The sequence below is a fragment of the Arvicanthis niloticus genome, chromosome 8, assembly GCF_011762505.2.
Source record: "Arvicanthis niloticus isolate mArvNil1 chromosome 8, mArvNil1.pat.X, whole genome shotgun sequence".
Taxonomy (NCBI): domain Eukaryota; kingdom Metazoa; phylum Chordata; class Mammalia; order Rodentia; family Muridae; genus Arvicanthis; species Arvicanthis niloticus.
The window spans coordinates 51,141,242-51,157,980 of record NC_047665.1 but is presented as its reverse complement, the minus strand read 5'-3'; the positions used below and the strand labels follow the sequence as shown (position 1 = coordinate 51,157,980).

The 16,739-nt window shown below is 43.0% G+C and overlaps 1 protein-coding gene across 2 annotated transcripts in view; it reads left to right on the top strand.

The window, feature by feature from the left end:
* The window catches only part of Adarb2 (adenosine deaminase RNA specific B2 (inactive)), a 531,305-nt gene that overhangs the window by 484,739 nt on the left and 29,827 nt on the right, over positions 1–16,739 (top strand). For both annotated transcript variants that reach the window (XM_076939389.1, XM_076939390.1), the window contains exon 7: positions 974–1,142. In XM_076939389.1, coding sequence (XP_076795504.1) covers positions 974–1,142 — 169 coding nt within the window. The remainder of the gene's footprint in view (positions 1–973; positions 1,143–16,739) is intronic.

Sequence of the window (16,739 nt, the reverse complement as noted above, 5' to 3'; positions counted from 1 at the left end):
ACAACTGTTTCTAATGACCTGGAAACTAGGTGTGGCTTTACAGTCAGTTATTAATGGCCGGAGGGAAAGGGGAGAGACATTTCTGAACTAATCCTCCTTAGCCATAAGCAAATATCTCTTCTATGTGATTGCAGTTGATTTGTAAAAGCTCCCTTAGAATCTGTGTGCATATTGGCCTATGTCTTCCTTTCTCACAGTGACCTCTCTGGGGTCTGTATCTGCACATACCCTGGGCTGGGAAACATTCCTCCCTTCTTGTTCTTTCTAGAAAGATTTATGTAAAACTGGTATCATAATATCCTTAAATGTTTGGTAAAGTTTATTTTAAACATATCAGAAAAACTGAAAAGAGAAATACAATATCCTTGGATATTTGTGGGGATTGCTCAGGACTCCCCACAGATGTTACAGATGCTCCAATTCTTTATAAAATTGCTGTGGTGTTTGCACATAACCTATGTACATCCTCCCATAAGCTCTAAATCACTGCTAGATTACTTGGAATACCTAATAAAATGTAGATGTGATTTTTTAAAAAATGGCCATTGTACTGTATTGCTTAGGGAAGAATAACAAGATAAAGACTTTTGAACCAAATGTGTTTGAACCTCAGCTGGTTGAGTCCACAGCTACAGAACCTGTTGTTATGGTGATCTGACTGTGTTTCCCAACTTATAAAAATGACACATTTAAAATTTTATGTCCACAAATTGAGTGTTAGACTTGTTTTTGACAAATCACCCAATGATGGCTTTGTGCATCAAAAAGGGGTAAACAGAGGTCATGCAGCCCCAAAGAGTCTTTCAGCCATGTTGTTGTTAAAATGAATCAATTCAACTCTGCGTTCATTCTAAGACCTGTCTCCTGAGCCCAGCCTTTGTCTGTCACACTTCCTTCCTCTGCCTCTACACAATCCCTTGTGTCTCTGGACCAGTGGGCCTGCCATTTCTCATGGTCACTTCTTCTTTCCTAGTGAACAGCAGCAAACACATCGTCAGGAAGTTCCGAGGGCACCTGCGCACCAAGATTGAATCTGGGGAAGGAACAGTCCCTGTGCGGGTCCCCAATGCAGTCCAGACATGGGACGGCATTCTGCTTGGGGAGCAGCTAGTCACCATGTCCTGCACAGACAAGATTGCCAGGTAAGAGCCCAGTTAGCTGTTCTGTTTCAAAGGTCAGCTACGGACACCACCAACGGGGACAGCCAAATAGCACGTCCAAACTAGGTCTGAGTGGGGCCAGAGATACACAGAGATACAAGTCCCAGCTTGTTATCTGGGACTCCGGTGCCTAAGGCCTTGGCATACATGTTCACAGGCATGTGCATGTGGTGTAAGTGCACACATAGAGCAGCATGTGGAGACCAGAAGTTGATGCTCAGTGCCTTTCCCAGTCTTTCTCCACCGTATCTTTTGAGATGGAGTCTATTCCTGAACCTGGACCTCACCAATGGACTAGACCGGCTGACCAAGGAGTGCCAAGAATTTTCCTATCTCTGACCCCCCAGCACTGGGATTATAAGCACACACTACCATACAGAGCTTTTTATGTGGGTTCTGGGATGTCAACCTCAGTCCCTTATGTCTGAGCAGCAAGAACTTTACCAATTAAGTCATCACCCCAGTCCTTGCCTGTCTGTATTTTCATTCCATGTACTTGAGGCAAAAACAACTTTAGAGAGCATGTTCCAAGCAAGTTCTAGTTTCCACAGCAAACATTCAAAACCTCCGAGTTAAGGATTAATTCTACTTCTGTTGCAGTGTAGATTGCAATACATTATTTTTGTGAGGAAAAAAAAATATCTGCCATCTCTGAATGGTGTGATCATTATCAGGACACAGAACTGATCGGGGAGCCCAGAGGGCTTTTCTCTGCCACGTCTTTTACTTTACACTGAAGGTGTTTCTAAAGCCTCCCCGGGCTGTTTTCTCAGGGGAGTAGCCTCAGCATCAAAGTGAACAGAAGGAGAAGGAATTTGAAGAAAGGACATCTCGGCATCTTTCACAGAATTCCTGCTAGTTGAAAGAGGCCTGAGCTGGGTATGAGCTGCCCCACTCAACTCAACCACATCCTGACACCCAAGATCTACTCCCTGGCCTCTATTCACCTCAGTTCTGATGCCCAAAGATGCCATGCACTGCAGGAACAGATCTGTGAACTTTGTTTAAAAAATACTCACAGGATATGCATCGGGGTGGAGGGTCATAACAGCTTGAATTTACCTAAAAGAGTCATAAACCACCAAGCTACCCCAACCATAGCCTAAAATGGTTAGAAGAGAGAATCAGAGGGGTCTGGAGAGACAATTCTGTGGTTGAGAACTGGTTTCACAATCATGAGGACTGGTGTTCTGATTCCAGTGCCCGCATAAAAAGGGGTTGGAGTCCTGTAAAGGCCTGTAACTCTAACTCTGAAGGATCTTACATCTTCCAGCCTTGATGAAAGCACAAACAAGTGCACTAATGCAGAGAGAGAGAGAGAGAGAGAGAGAGAGAGAGAGAGAGACTCAAGCATGTACGGACACACAAAAATAAATAAACTCTTTAAAACTGGGTGGGTCAGAAACTCTTTGGAAACCATGATAAATGGGCTGAGCTGTAGTTTATAACCTAGGTCTGTGTGGAGGTGGAGAGAATGACCATCCTAGGCGAATGCAGCCTCAAGCAAGCACATGCCCAAAAATTTCAACAAACCCTACAATTTCCTATACAAGTGTGTTTGCAGCTGCAGCTAGTTTAGAAATGGGAATCTTGGCCTTGAAAGACATAAATGGAATGGGCTGGAGACGTTGGAGGGGAAGGCCAAGGACCCAAGGAAAGCAGGAAGTATCTTACAACATCCTCAGCTTCCTGCCACCAATAATTGGATCTAGAGAGTATAGGATAAGCTGTCCCCCACAATCCCAAGAGATCCCTCAGTAAATCAAAGCCCCAGGAAGCACAGGTTATGTTCCCAGTACCTAGCCAATAATGAGGATATCTCATGTATTCATCAAAGACACACGAGCCAACTGAGTCTATGTGACGTTGTATACCCTGATGAGATGGCATTCATTCTACTAAAGAGAACACAAAGCCAGGGGGAGGAGAGTTAAATTCTGCATGCATTTCAAGGTGGGGACATCAGACATGAGACAATGTAGGCAAATACAGTGTCACCTCAACCCTCAGAAGTCGGCATCCCAGGTCTCAAGTGGGTAGAGGATGCCTTATAGACGATTTCTCCTCTATAAGGATTCACTTCCTCTGTGAGGATTCTGGGGCTATAGCAGAGAAAACATGAGCCTCTGTCAACAGTGATTCCAAATTCTCATGGGAAATTACCAAGTAGCTACAGAAAAAAAGAGTACCATTTAGGCCCTGACTTTGATTGCCCCTGGCTTGGTAGAACAAGGAGAGGGCTCAATGACTATAAATCAAAGCAGTGATTTCTGTATCACAGGGAACAGCCTAGTCTTCAAACAGCTCATCCTTGAAAAGAAAATGTATTCCTCCTTGCAATATTTTCATCTATTCTTGGAGTAATAGGGGGAAAAAAGCAGACTTTTCACTTTCACAAAAATTCTCTTGATGCCCTCAGACAACGCCAGTTTTCTAAGTTAATTCTATGGCTCCCCAGAAAAATGAAGTAAATTAATGCTACAGAAATGAAGTCTTGGCTCAGAGATCTTAAACATCGATAGACAGTAAATTAAACAGGGGCTACAAACCCCGCCTCATATTGGTTCCTGGCAAATCTATCGATGGTAATCCTCAAAAGACAGGGCTTTATCTTTTTAATAAAACCCCCTTTAAAAACAATGCAGTCCCATATTGCATCATCTCCAGGGAGAGTCAAATGATATCCTGGGTACTCCAGGGATAGTCAGTTGTAGACTCTTTTCTCTTGGTATTTTTGGTTGATGCTGTGGTGCTGGTAGTGCTGGTGGTGATGACGGTTTGCAGTTTTTTGTTTGGTTCGGTCTGGTTCGTTTAGGTTTGTTTGTTGGCTTGTTTGTTTTTGAGACAGAGTCTCAGAGTAAAACGCTAGCAGTCCTGAAACTCCCTGACTTCGTAGATACCAAGCTGTTCTTGACTTCAGAGACTCACCTCCCTTGCTTCCTGGGTGCTGGGATTAAAGGTCTATACTGTCGAAGTCAGCTTTCTCTTGGTGTTTTTGAAGCATGGCCTCACCATGTAGCACAAGCTGAGCCAGAACTGACTACGAAGCCCAAACTGCCATTGAACTTACAGTGATAACTCCTGTCTCAGCCCCCTGGGTGCTAGGATATCTCACCACACCTGACTTCTAGACATTTTATTTTATTTTATTTTATTTTATTTTATTTTATTTTATTTTACATCCTGACTACAGTTTTCCCTCCCTCCTCTCCCCCACGACCCCTCCATCCACTCCCCCTCCATTCCCCTTCAGAAAAGGGCCGGCCTCGGGGGATATCAACCATCAATGGTATATCATATCAAGTTGCTGTAAGACTAGACACCTTCTCTTCTATTGAGGCTAGACAAGGCAACCCAGTGGAAGGAAAGTGCCTGAAGGCAGCCAATAGTCAGAGACAGCTCCTGCTCCCACTGTTAGGAATCCCAAAAGACCATCAAGTTACACAACTGTAACAAATGTGCAGAAGGCCTGGGTCAGTCCCATGTAGGCTCCCTGGTTGGCAGCTTAGTCTCTGTGAGCCCCTGTGAGCCCAGGTTAGTTGATTCTGTGGTTGACCCCTCTGAGTCCTATGATCTTTCCTCCCCTCTACTACAGGATTTCCTAAGCTGTGTTTAATGTTAGCTGTACGTCTCTGCATCTGTTTCCATCAGTTGCTGGGTGACACCTCTCTGATGGCAACTGGGCTAGATGCCAATCCTTTCTTTACTGTTTGTTTGTTTGTTTGTTTTGTTGTTGTTGTTTCATTTTGTTTTTCCATTCACTGGATAGTCACTGGACTATTCAGCCTCTGGCTCCTGATCCTCCAGGCTCCAGGCAGTATCAGGGGTGGGTTGCCTCTCATGCCATGGGTCTCAAGCTGGACCAGTCATTGTTTGGCCACTCCCACAATTTCTGTACCACCTTTTACCCAGAAAATCTTGTAGGCAGGACAAATTGTAGTTCAAAGGTTTTATGGCTGGGTTAGTGTCCCAATATCAGGAAGTCTTGCCTGGTTATAGGAATATCTGGTTCAGGCTTCATGTCCCCCATTGCTAGGAGTCTTAGCTGGAGTCACCCTCATTGATTCCTGGGAGTTTCCATTGCCCCATATTTCCAGATTGTCCCAGAGGTGCCCTCTATTCCAATTATCTCTCCCAGTCCTCTCTCCCTCCATCCTCAGGTGGAGACACCTGATCCTTCCTGTTCCCTTCACACATCCCCACTCCCATTTTTTAAAGAAGGCAAATGCTGAGGAAAACTGTAATGTCTCCTTTACTGTTGGCTACAGAGAGACTAATCCCTCAATTCACCTAGAAGTCAATCCCCTGGCACCATGTGGCTTCACACCATCAGTTCCCACCCACTCATCCTCTCCTTGCCACATGTGGAGAGAGGTGGAGACAGGACAAAACAGAGTAGTCTGATGGATGCCAGGGCTTAGTGATGCTCTCAGACCCTTGCTCCATCCCCTCATGCCCACCTCCCAGTTTCTGTATGAGCTTCATTTCTCTTCTGCCTCCCTTACTTTCTCTGTTCTGTCAGACTCTTCTCTCTTCTTCCTGTCTTTCTTGTTGACCTGTCTCTTGTCCAACTATCTCTGTATCTCCCTATACCTTTCTAATTAGTCCCCTCTTTCTGTGTCTCTAACCATCCTCCTCTCTCTCTCTCTCCCTGTCACTCTCTTTCTCTCTCTGTCTTTCTCTCACTCTCGTTGTTTCTTCCTCTGTCATTTTTGTTGCCTCTGTCTCTTGTCCATCTATCTCTGTATCTCCCTGTATCTTTCTAACTAGTCCCCTCTTTCTGTGTCTCTAACCATCCTCCTCTCCCCTCCCTCTTTCTCTGTCTCTCTCTGTCTCTCCTCTCTCACTCTCTCTGTGTCTTTCTGTCTGTTCCTCTCTCTCTCTCTCTCTGTCTCTCTGTGTCTTTCTGTCCCTCTGTCTCTGTGTATGTCTCTCTCTGCCTCTCTCTCCTTGTTTCTTCCTCTGTCTCTCTATTTCTCAGTCACTCTTCATGTCCCTCACCATTTGTCTCTCTCCCTTTGTCTCAGTATCTTTCTGTCTCTCTCTTTCTCTTCCTTCCACTCCTCCATCCTTTTCTCCCTCACTTTCATCCCTCCATTTCTTTACGGCTACACACACACACACACACACACACACATCTGAATGAGTTTCTGAGGCTCCCACTCAGTGGTCATGCCATCCTTCCCTACCCTGCAGGGAATGCTGGGAAAGTTGCAACCCTACCCTCCTCATATCCCATCCCATCACACAGCCTGTCTCCTGCCCTGAAATGGTAGGGGTGCAGTGCCTAATGCTGTTGCTTGTGTCTGAGCCTGACCTTCATGCGATCGCTGATGCCACTTGATTTGCATGGTGTCTGTCACAGTGAGATGCACACGATGGCTCTTGATAAATGGTGCTTATTGATAATGATGATGAGGACAAGGCAGTGATGATCATAACAGTGACAGAAATAATACACCCACTCTAAACATTTCTGTCTGGATCAGGCTAAAGCCACTGGCATAGAAACACTTCCTTTGGCATGGAAGTCCTTGTACCTCCTGCACAGCCAGAACCTGAGCAGAAGATGTGGATGTAAGTGCTCATACAGGAGCTATTTCAGAACAGAGGCACGTTTGCCACTTTTGAGCAGGAACATATGTTACACTGATGGTTCAAGACCATAAGCATCTGCAGCATGCATTATTTGTATGAAGGCTTCACAAAGAGGCAGTCTGCTAATGTATGTGATCATCTGTTTTCTAGCCTGTAGGAAAACAAAAATTTCAACCTAGGGCTTAAATAATGTTCAAAACAAAGGGCCTCCACACACAAGTACAGATGAAATCTTCTCACTGTGTGGATTAGTGCCACTCAATGCCCTGGAGAGTGAGACTGTGAGTACACAGAAGCACAGGAGCCATAGTCTATAAAATACTCTTGAGGACACACTTGCTGTATATTCAGCCTACAACACATGCTGTGCCGCACTATGTTGGAACCAGATAGACCCTCAGGAGATGGTTATAAAATTTTTGAGCACTTTTGATAAATCAGATGTTAAATACAGTCATTATTAAAAAACAAAAAATACACAAACTTCAGCTAAATTATACTAAAAGCCATAAACACTCCGAATTTGCCACTTCAGAATTATCTGGCCATCATGTGTGCTTTTGGAATTATTTACACCTGCTATGTCCACACAGAAGAACACAATAACATTTTTACAAAGTCATGAACTGCTGCCCAAACCAGTGTGTCTCCTGCTGGGTCTGTGCACAGTGACCTCAGGCTGACAGCTCAACATCGGTCAAGACATAGCACTTACACCATGAGAACTGGCATAAGCTTCAGGAACAAGCTCTGGGCTGTCTCTGAGGGGAGGAAGCTAAGTGCTACCAGTATATTAAGACCAACAAGTGTAGACAGATTCTAGAAATAATAAGCGTCTGTTATCTGTTTTTAGGAATGTTCATTCTTTCTTAGAATTTATCCCTCCCTCCAAACTCTAATCTGTGAACAGGGACCTCTGACCCCCCTCTCTCTTTCTCGTGTGTGTGTGTGTGTGTGTGTGTGTGTGTGTGTGTGTATCTGTGTGCGTGTGTGTACATGTGTTTGCAAACACATGCAGATCCTCAATGGCATCTCCACTTTTGTTGCTGTTGTTTAAGATAAGATCTCTCACTGAGCCTCGAATTCCTTGACTCAGCTAAACTGACTAGCCAGGGATCCTCCTGTCTCAGCCATCTCCCAATGCTGGAGTTACAGGCACATGCTCCCTCACCTGTTTTTTGTTGTTGTTGCTGTTGTTGTTGTTGTTGTTGTTGTTGTTGTTGTTGTTGTTGTTGTTGTTGTGGGTTCAGGTCCTCAAATCTGAACCACAAGCAATTTACCAAATGAGCAATCTCTCCCCACCATGTCTTTCTCCACACAATACATGCAGTGTCACAATCACCGCCTGCACAGAGACGGTCAGGAGGAACACTGGGAAATGTTATCAATGAGAAACTGAGGCATTACTCAAGACCATAGAGATTCAGGTCCCCTTTAGGCAAAGTCCTCAGAGGGCCTTGCTAGGGGTAGAAACACTAGCCAGCAGTTGTCAGACACTACCTTGTGTTCGTCCTCATTGCTGCTGTATTGTATATAACTTTTCTGAGGAGGTGTGAAACTAACCACTGTCTACAAAGGGATAGCACCAACACCTGAAAGTGATTTATTCAAGCTCATCCTGTGGGGTGAAATGGGTCTGTTAGGGTTGCTATGGAGTGAGGGAAGCTAAGTCAGGGAATCCCCACCTTACCAAATTCCTATTCTGTGTGGGCCTAAATCTACTACAGAGTTGATACAAACCTGAATTCAGAGTGCTACCAAGTGTTACAGCAGTAGAGATAACTATACTCTCAAACAACATAAGGCATAAACAGAACCAGACTCTGGGAAAGATGTTTATATGTGCCCCATCCTCGCCCTTATGGGTGACTCTGCTGCTTTCAGTAAATATTGCCTAACTATAGAGAGAGGTGTACCCAGTTTGTTACATGATGGAGTCACTGTGGCCAAGATCCAGAGAGTCAGTCTTGCTATGTGACTACACTATCTTCAGGAACCAAATCATTAGTTATTGATCTGAATACTGTTGAGACTGATAGTAAGAAGATATTTGAAACATTATTGGGAGATTCAAGAGGAAGAGAAGAGCCCAAGTTCTGGCTCACCAACTGCATCATGTTGAGTCACAGTGACTCTCTCATGGTATCTAGTGGTGTGCATGGGGTCAATGGTTGGCGAATCTTTACTAGCTAAATAATGACTAAAATCTCTTCCTTCTACAGGACACCCAAATTATAAAACTTTAATATGTACAACGCAATTGAGTGTGGTATAAAAACTAGTGTTTTGTTGTATGTATGGTGGTAGTGTGAGTAAATGGTGTATCACACATCCCTCTGTGTGGTGTCTAGGTGTGTGTGTGTGTGTGTGTGTGTGTGTGTGTCTGTGTGTGTCTGTGTGTGTCTGTGTGTGTCTGTGTGTATGTGTGTGTGTCTGTGCATGTGTTCAGGGAGGTGTACACATGTGGGTGTGTGAATGTGAAGAGCAGAGGCAAAGGCCCAATTCTTCCATGCCTCTCTGCCTTATGTTTTAAGACTTGGTGTCTCTCTGAACCTAGAGCTCACCTGGATAGGCAGTGAGCCCAAGGGTCTGCCTGTCTCTGCCTCCATGGCACTGGAGCTATAGACATGTGCCCTGTATGCAGGTTTTTATGTGAGTGCCGAGAAACTGACTGCAGGTCCTTGGGCTTGCATCAAAAGCACTTTTACCAACTGAGCCATCTCCCCGGCACCTGGAAACTAATATCTTTTAAAGATTGTAATCTTCCCACCAAAGCTAAGAGCTTATTTGTGCTGCCCATAGGTTTTAGGGAGGTATTTAATGTCAAATGAACCTACTGATTTTTCTTTTCAAGAAAATAAGTCTTATCTCCCATGATGCTTGGAGCCCAGCCCTGCACTGTTTAGTAATGCAGAACTGCCTCTCTTAGTAAATGCAGTTGTTTGAGCACTATAAAAAATGAGTCCCAATGACTTTTTCTCACCCCTTACTTCACATGTTAAGATGAAAACAAATTGATAAAATGGTGTTTTTAATTAAAGTAGAGGAAGCACATCCACTAGACCAATCTGTGGTTCTCTTTGCAAATTCCCTGAGATACTGAAACAAAATGAACCGGAGCCTGACATATCCAAGGAGCCAAACAATTAGCACAGCTGTCTCATTTCCCACGTGCAGATCCGATATCACATGGGCTTCTCTGTTCGTGATCAATGACACCCACATGATGGCATTGCTAAGTAACAACAGCCATTCTTCTGGGTACAAAATTTTATGAGTAAAAATTGATTTCATTTTACAGTGCCAGTGGTAAGATCAGTTTTACGGGAAAACAAGGAAATGATTCAGAAAGCTCGAAATTTCTGCAGTGTGTTATCGTGAGCACTGCACAGGAAAGCCTTTACCTTTAGTTACTTATCAGCTAACGTTCAAAAGTATTCTTCCTTCCGTCTAGAAATTGGGGCACACGCTACAATTCCGTCTTTTCTAGCACTCTGTCCTTTCTTCTGTCTGTACAAGTACCAAAGTAAACAGTAATAGCTCTCATTGTGGACCCTGCTCTGATGGTTTTAATTCCTTATCGAGGGATGAGACCCTCACTGGAACATCAACCAATCCCCTTGATGATCCATATCATGGTTATTCTTATGAGTCCTTAATGCTCCTCTAAGAAGTAGCCAATGAATGGATTTCTCTTTCATAGCAATACATTATCACTATACTTTTCTTCACGTGTATGTACATGCAGCATCTGCATACAACATACACACATACACACAAACACATAGAAACATACACATAGACACATACACATAAAAAATAAAGAAATAAAAGAAAATCAAGCTAAAACCCTGGAGCCAAACAACATCTTAAACATAAAGGCTGGTTCACAAACTCTGTGTAGGGAGAACTACCTCCCTTACGAGTGACAGAATTTCACAGAAAACTGAACTAAATCTCTGGCCTAAGTGTCCCTATAATCAAAACACTTGGAAGGCTGGGCCAAGATGATCTCAAGATCAAAGCCATGCTGAGCTATATAAGGAGACTCTATTCCATGGAATCAAGGACTAAGATTATAGCTCAGTGATAAATATTCAGGCTTTGGGTCCCATCCCCAGTATAATAATAATAGCTTTTAAATTTTCCCAGGTAAAAGAGGATGACTCAGTCAAGAAAGTATCAAGGCATATACATATGCTTTGTATCCTCATTTCTCTACAATATGAGACAGGAGAATTACCATAAATTTGCGACAATCCTAGGCTATATTGGGAGTTCAAGGCCAACCAGGTCTATGGAGTGAGAGTCTGTCTCAAGAAAAGGGAAATAAGCCAGGCAGTGGTGGCACATGCCTTTAATCCTTTAATTGGGAGGCAGAGGCAGGCAGATTTCTGAGTTTGAGGCCAGCCTGGTCTACAGAGTGAGTTCCAGGACAGCCAGGGCTACACAGAGAAACCCTATCTTGAAAAAAAAAAGGAAAGAAAGAAAAAAAGAAAGAAAAAAAGAAAGAAAGAAAGAGAAAATAGAGATACAGTAAAGAAATGTTAGGAAAATATAAAGAAATGTCAGCTAGTATCCCAATGTCACTGTTAATATAGTCCTGTTAATCTTTTTTTTAACTCACATTTTTTCCTACAACTAAGATACTTTTTTTAATGTGTAAAAATTGGCTTACAAACTGTTGCTCAAAACTACAATCCTGCCCCCTTATTAAGATAACCAGCACTTTAACGTGAATGTATGTGGTGGATAGCCCTAGCCTCTTGTTGTCATGGTAACTCCACTCCTGGGAGGGTCTGCGAAGGAGGAGTGAATCTTGTAAACCTTCTGTCCAATCAAATTTGTTAAATAAAGGCTACAGCCAGTGATTGGGCAGTAGAAGAGGAGTGGGAGGAGCCAGAGGCAGGAAAAGAGGAAGACCAGGAGAGCCCTTGGAGGGAGAAGCGGCAGAGGGGCAATTGGTCGAAGCAGAGGGCAGTTGGTGGAGAGAGAGAAGACGAAGAAGACCTAGGAAACTGCAAGTTGTTAAGAGCTCTCATAGCCGGGGAATAGTGTAGTTTAATGGTAAATCTGCCCAATCTAGGCATGCAGCATTCATTTGATACTTATTGACTTGTGTCTTTTCTTCTATGGACTTCCCATGGGCGAGAGATTTACCGCAACAAATGTATTACTGCTAATAGTTATGCCGTCAGCTGCTTCCATCCCTGTTGCTGGATGCCTGCAGTGTTTCCAGGTCATTGCTACTATGAGGAGCACGCCCAAAAAAACCCTCTGTGCAAACACTTTGTTCTAGAGCTCAGCTTTCCTATATAAGATCTGTACTGGAGGGTAAACAATGGCTTTTCATAAAAAGGCCAAAGGACAAGATGGAATCCCCTAGGATGTAGGCAGTTGAATAGACACCTGTAAAGATGTGTGTCATCCCAGAACCTATGGCTCCAACCTCATATGGCAGAATTAAGCTGGGCAGAGTGATGAAGGCACATACCCTACCTCTGATGGCTTCTAGATGCAACCACAGGTGTCCTTGTGAAGAAGAGGCAGAGAAAGTATGGGGACAGGCGCACAAAAGTGCACATGGCAGAAAGCAGAGTTTGGAGTGATGTGAACACAACCCAAGAGCATCAACAACTGTCTCCAGCAGCTGGAATTTTGAGGGTGGCTCCTCCCCAGAGCCTTCAGGGGAAGTACAGCCAGGCAGGTTAATAGCTTGATTTCTGACCTCTGATCTTCAGAACCATAAGAGATGTGTTTCTGCTGTTTGGGGCCATATTGAAGCAGTCGTGTGTTATACATCACGAGAAAAGTTACTTATGTAGCTTGACTCTGAAAAAGTGTGAAGCCAGATAAAATTATAGTAAAGTGTGTTCCTAAAATCCCAGCTCTAACGGCATCCTTAAAGACTGAGTGGATCTACAGAACGTGGGTTATTTCACCTCCTCAGTGAAAACTGACCTTCAGAACCACAAAATTAAAACTGAGTAGCACATCACCAACCAACAATGACCAGTGGATAGAGGAACAGGTGACAGTAGCTGTAGCCATGGCCACATCCCTGTCTACATGGTTTGTTTTCATATTCTGAGCAGCTGACCTCACAGGGAAAAGCCACAGGCTTCTTAAAAAATGGGGAAATCAGAGCAGAAGTTGAATAGCATATACAAATCTAAATCTACTGGAACTAATGTCCCTTTAGATATGGCTTCTGATTTTAAGTACCTGGACCTGATTATTGATCACAACGTCTCTTTAAATAAAGGAATTAAAACTTTCTCCAAAAAAAAAAAAAAAAAAAAAAAAAAAAAAAAAAAAAAAAAAAAAAAAAAAAAAAAAAAAAAACAAGAACTGTTTTCCAAGAAATGATAGCTGCTTTCTAGATAAGCAGACACCCAGCTGGCTGTCAAACTTAGATTCTGACTGTGAATGGGATGCTGTCCAAGCAAAGACCTGTTGTTCCACATTCTCTCAAAGCTGTTCCTTCTTCTCTGCACCTAGGACCCTAGGGCAAAGTTCTTCCTTCCTTCCTTCTTAATTTGTTGGCAGACTCCTCACCTGTACCACATTACAAACTCCATAGAATTCCAAAGAGGATGGTGTACTATTTTCTCATCTCAGTTTTTTTTTTTTTTTTTTTGGGGGGGGGCGGGGGGCATAGTACTGAAGATTCAATCTAGGGTTCCATGCAGGCAAAACATGTACTCTATCACTGAATCACACTCTTGGCCTCTCCCAACTCCTTTTTGAAACAGGGTTTCCCCCAAGTAGCCTAGGGTGGCCCTGGAACGTCCTAGGTAGCCCAGTTGGCCTTGAGCTTATGGTAGTCCTGCATCAATCTCTCAAAAGGTTAAGACTAACATCTTGCACAACTCTGCTCACCTCGAAGACTTTCTACCATTATTCCACTTGGAGTCCTGGTGATTTTTATAACAGCTTTTAAGAAAGTCTTGTACAATCTCTCATGATGAAAACAGAGTGATCAAGTAGATAATACTTATCAAATACAGAAGCAACTGCAACAGATCAAAGACCGTGTGGCATCTGCTGGCCCTGTTACTAGTGCAAACACCCACTGAGATGGCCAGAATGGCCAGATTAGTACCCCCAGAGACATATGCAAATGTCTGCCTACCTCCCAGACTCTGCTCAGAGGTGTGGAAACAGCAGAGGGCTAAGAATCCAGTTCTACAAAAGAAACATGGCTATCTAGATCAGTGAGTAAGAATACCATGGTTATGGAAAGAAAACAAGAGAGTGAGCCAGCATAATCTGAAACAGTCCTAGACATCCTGATGAATGTCTGGGGAGAGGCATTGTGCAGGCAGCCAGTTGGACGCATCCACATGGGAGGAGGTACACAGACAAAGCCAGAGAGCAGGGGAGGTACTCTAGAGTAGCCCTTGCAGGGGACAGGCAATAAGACAAGCAGTGTAATTACGGTAGCTTTGCTTTCTGTGAATATACTGTGATTTATTAAGTCAGGTCTATACTCAGTGGTAGCCTACTTCTAGTGTTCTTTTGTCTTCTTTAATTTGCTTTATATTTATGACAAATCTGTAAAGACTATCCTGATACATATACCCTGGTACTTTATTAAAGCATAGCCATGGGATGAGCTCTTACAAGTCTAGTTATTAAGTCAAAGGGTTATCATTCTTCTTTACCTATTTTTTTAAAAAAAGTAGAACGTGTTTAATCAACTAGAAATGAATTGCCCAAGTGACTCTGGTTTTGTCTTATAACCTGTCTTCATAAAAGTGGAGGAAAGGTGGTGTGACACATAGGAAATATGGGAAGAAAACAAGTATTAACACCCCCCCCCCAGATGGATGTAAAATTGATTTTCTATGATCTGTCAGTGCATTGGAAAGCACACAGTATTAGTGTGGTCATGTGACAATGGAGACAGGCAGGCAACAGACTTTAGCCACAATGGAATCAGCTGGAAGACCTGTTAAAACACAACTGCTAGACTCCTTCCCAGAGGGCCTGATTTGGCAGGTCTGGCATGGGACCTGAGAGTATGTGCTTCAATCAAGTGCCCAGCCTTGCCTGTGTCACTCAGGTACCACACTTAGAGGATCACTGAGCAGACTACTGCTCAAAGCAGCAAAAAGTGGCTCAGGATAGCCCAAATGACTAGAGCCTGGATGTGTATTTTATCTGACTTTTTTTACTCTAAAATTTTCATTAACTACTCAGATGCTAAAGCTTCAGCACTGAATGACTCTGGAATAATGTGGCCAAAAACAAAAAGCAAAACAAACAAACAAAAAGAACACAAATAAATTAACAAAAACAGGTTTGCCCAGTCTCACCCCAACCAATCAGATAAGAATGTATTTGGGCAGTGTGCTAGTTAGTTTCTGACTAACAAATGACTTAACAAATTAGAGTCACCTGGGGAAAGGGAATTCAATTAAGAAATTATCTGAGTCAGACTGGCCTAGAGGCGTGTGTATGGAGTGTTTTCTTGATTAATGATTGATAGGAGAGTGCCCACCCTACTGTGGGTAGTAGTACCATTCCTGGACAGGTGGTCCTGGGTCCTTTAAGAAAAGTAACTGAGCCAGCCATGAGGAGCAAGCCAGTAAGCTGCACTCCTCCACACCTCTGCTTCAGTTCCTGTCTCTGGGTTCCTGCCTGGAGTCCCTACCCTGGCTTCCCTCAGAGATGTGGTATATACTTGGCATTGTAAGATGAAATAAATGCTTTCCTCAACAAGTTTTTTAATCACAACAGTAGAAAGCAAGCTAGGACATGAACCAGAATGTTCTTAAGCTTTGGGTTGATCCAGTATACAGGTTAAGTTGAAGACCATGATTCCACCATAGCTTCGAGCATCACCTACAGATTGTGACTTCTTGGATTCCCTCGGTGTGACTTTCACTGGCTTCAGAAAGAACATGGGAAAATTTTGTAATTGGTGTGGTGTTTTGTTCAGAAAACAGGCTCACAGAAGAAAGTAGGCATGGGTATCTGTGGAACTACTTCATGGTGCACATTTACAATTCCAAAAAGTTGTATCTTTTTGCCAGGATCACTTCAAGATGGTATAAATAACAGACAGAAAAAGAAAATATCCAAAATACACATCACCCATGCATGTTCTCTGTCTAAACTTCAAGGCACACACCTGTGGGGAGGGCCTCATGCACAAGGCTCACCATTTTCTCCGTGACTTGGAGGTCACAGTTCAAATTCAGCAAGGAGATATCTCTCGCCTAAAGAAAGGCAGCCTTTTCTAAAATCTCTCATCACTTACCAGTGGTATTTCTGTGATTGACAAACAGACAAAAAAATATATATTTATTTAGGGATTATCTATATTGAAAACTAGGCATAGGATTTCTGTCTCTGTCAACATTACAGGCATATCAGCTATTTGAACAAAAGGAGAGGTATTTTTCCATTCAATCCTGAATGCTGAGGATTCTCCAGTTCATATTCAGAGAGACATTTGGTTTTATTGATCGTGTTAGCCGAATTCGTTTAAACTCCTATAGTCAGGCAAGGAGGAGGTTGATTTTTCTTTTTATTGTAAAGGTTATTAGAAGGAACCAAATATAGAAGTTATTTGTCTTTCGACAATCCAGTGGAATCAGAACCATTCAAATGTGTTCCACAAGTTTTGTTCAAAGCCAATACTTTGACAGTCTCAAGAATTACTATATCCCATCTAGGGAATTCACATTTTATTGTCTGAAGTTTAGCCTATTTGAAGAAGACGTATTGTTATCAATGGAGATTTATGTATTATTCTGCTTTTAATGGGTGGGAAAGTTCTACATTTTATCAACAGTCTGAAGACTGTAAGTTTTACTCTCCTCATCTATGGCCCAGAGCCCTTTGCTTTGTTGAGTTAGCTCTTGGCACTTTCTGAGCATCCTTTTGAACAAACCTTTCCTTGGTGTACTTTTTCACCATCTCCAAATTTGTAAAGAATGTGTCTAAAACATTACACAGTAGCAATTCTGT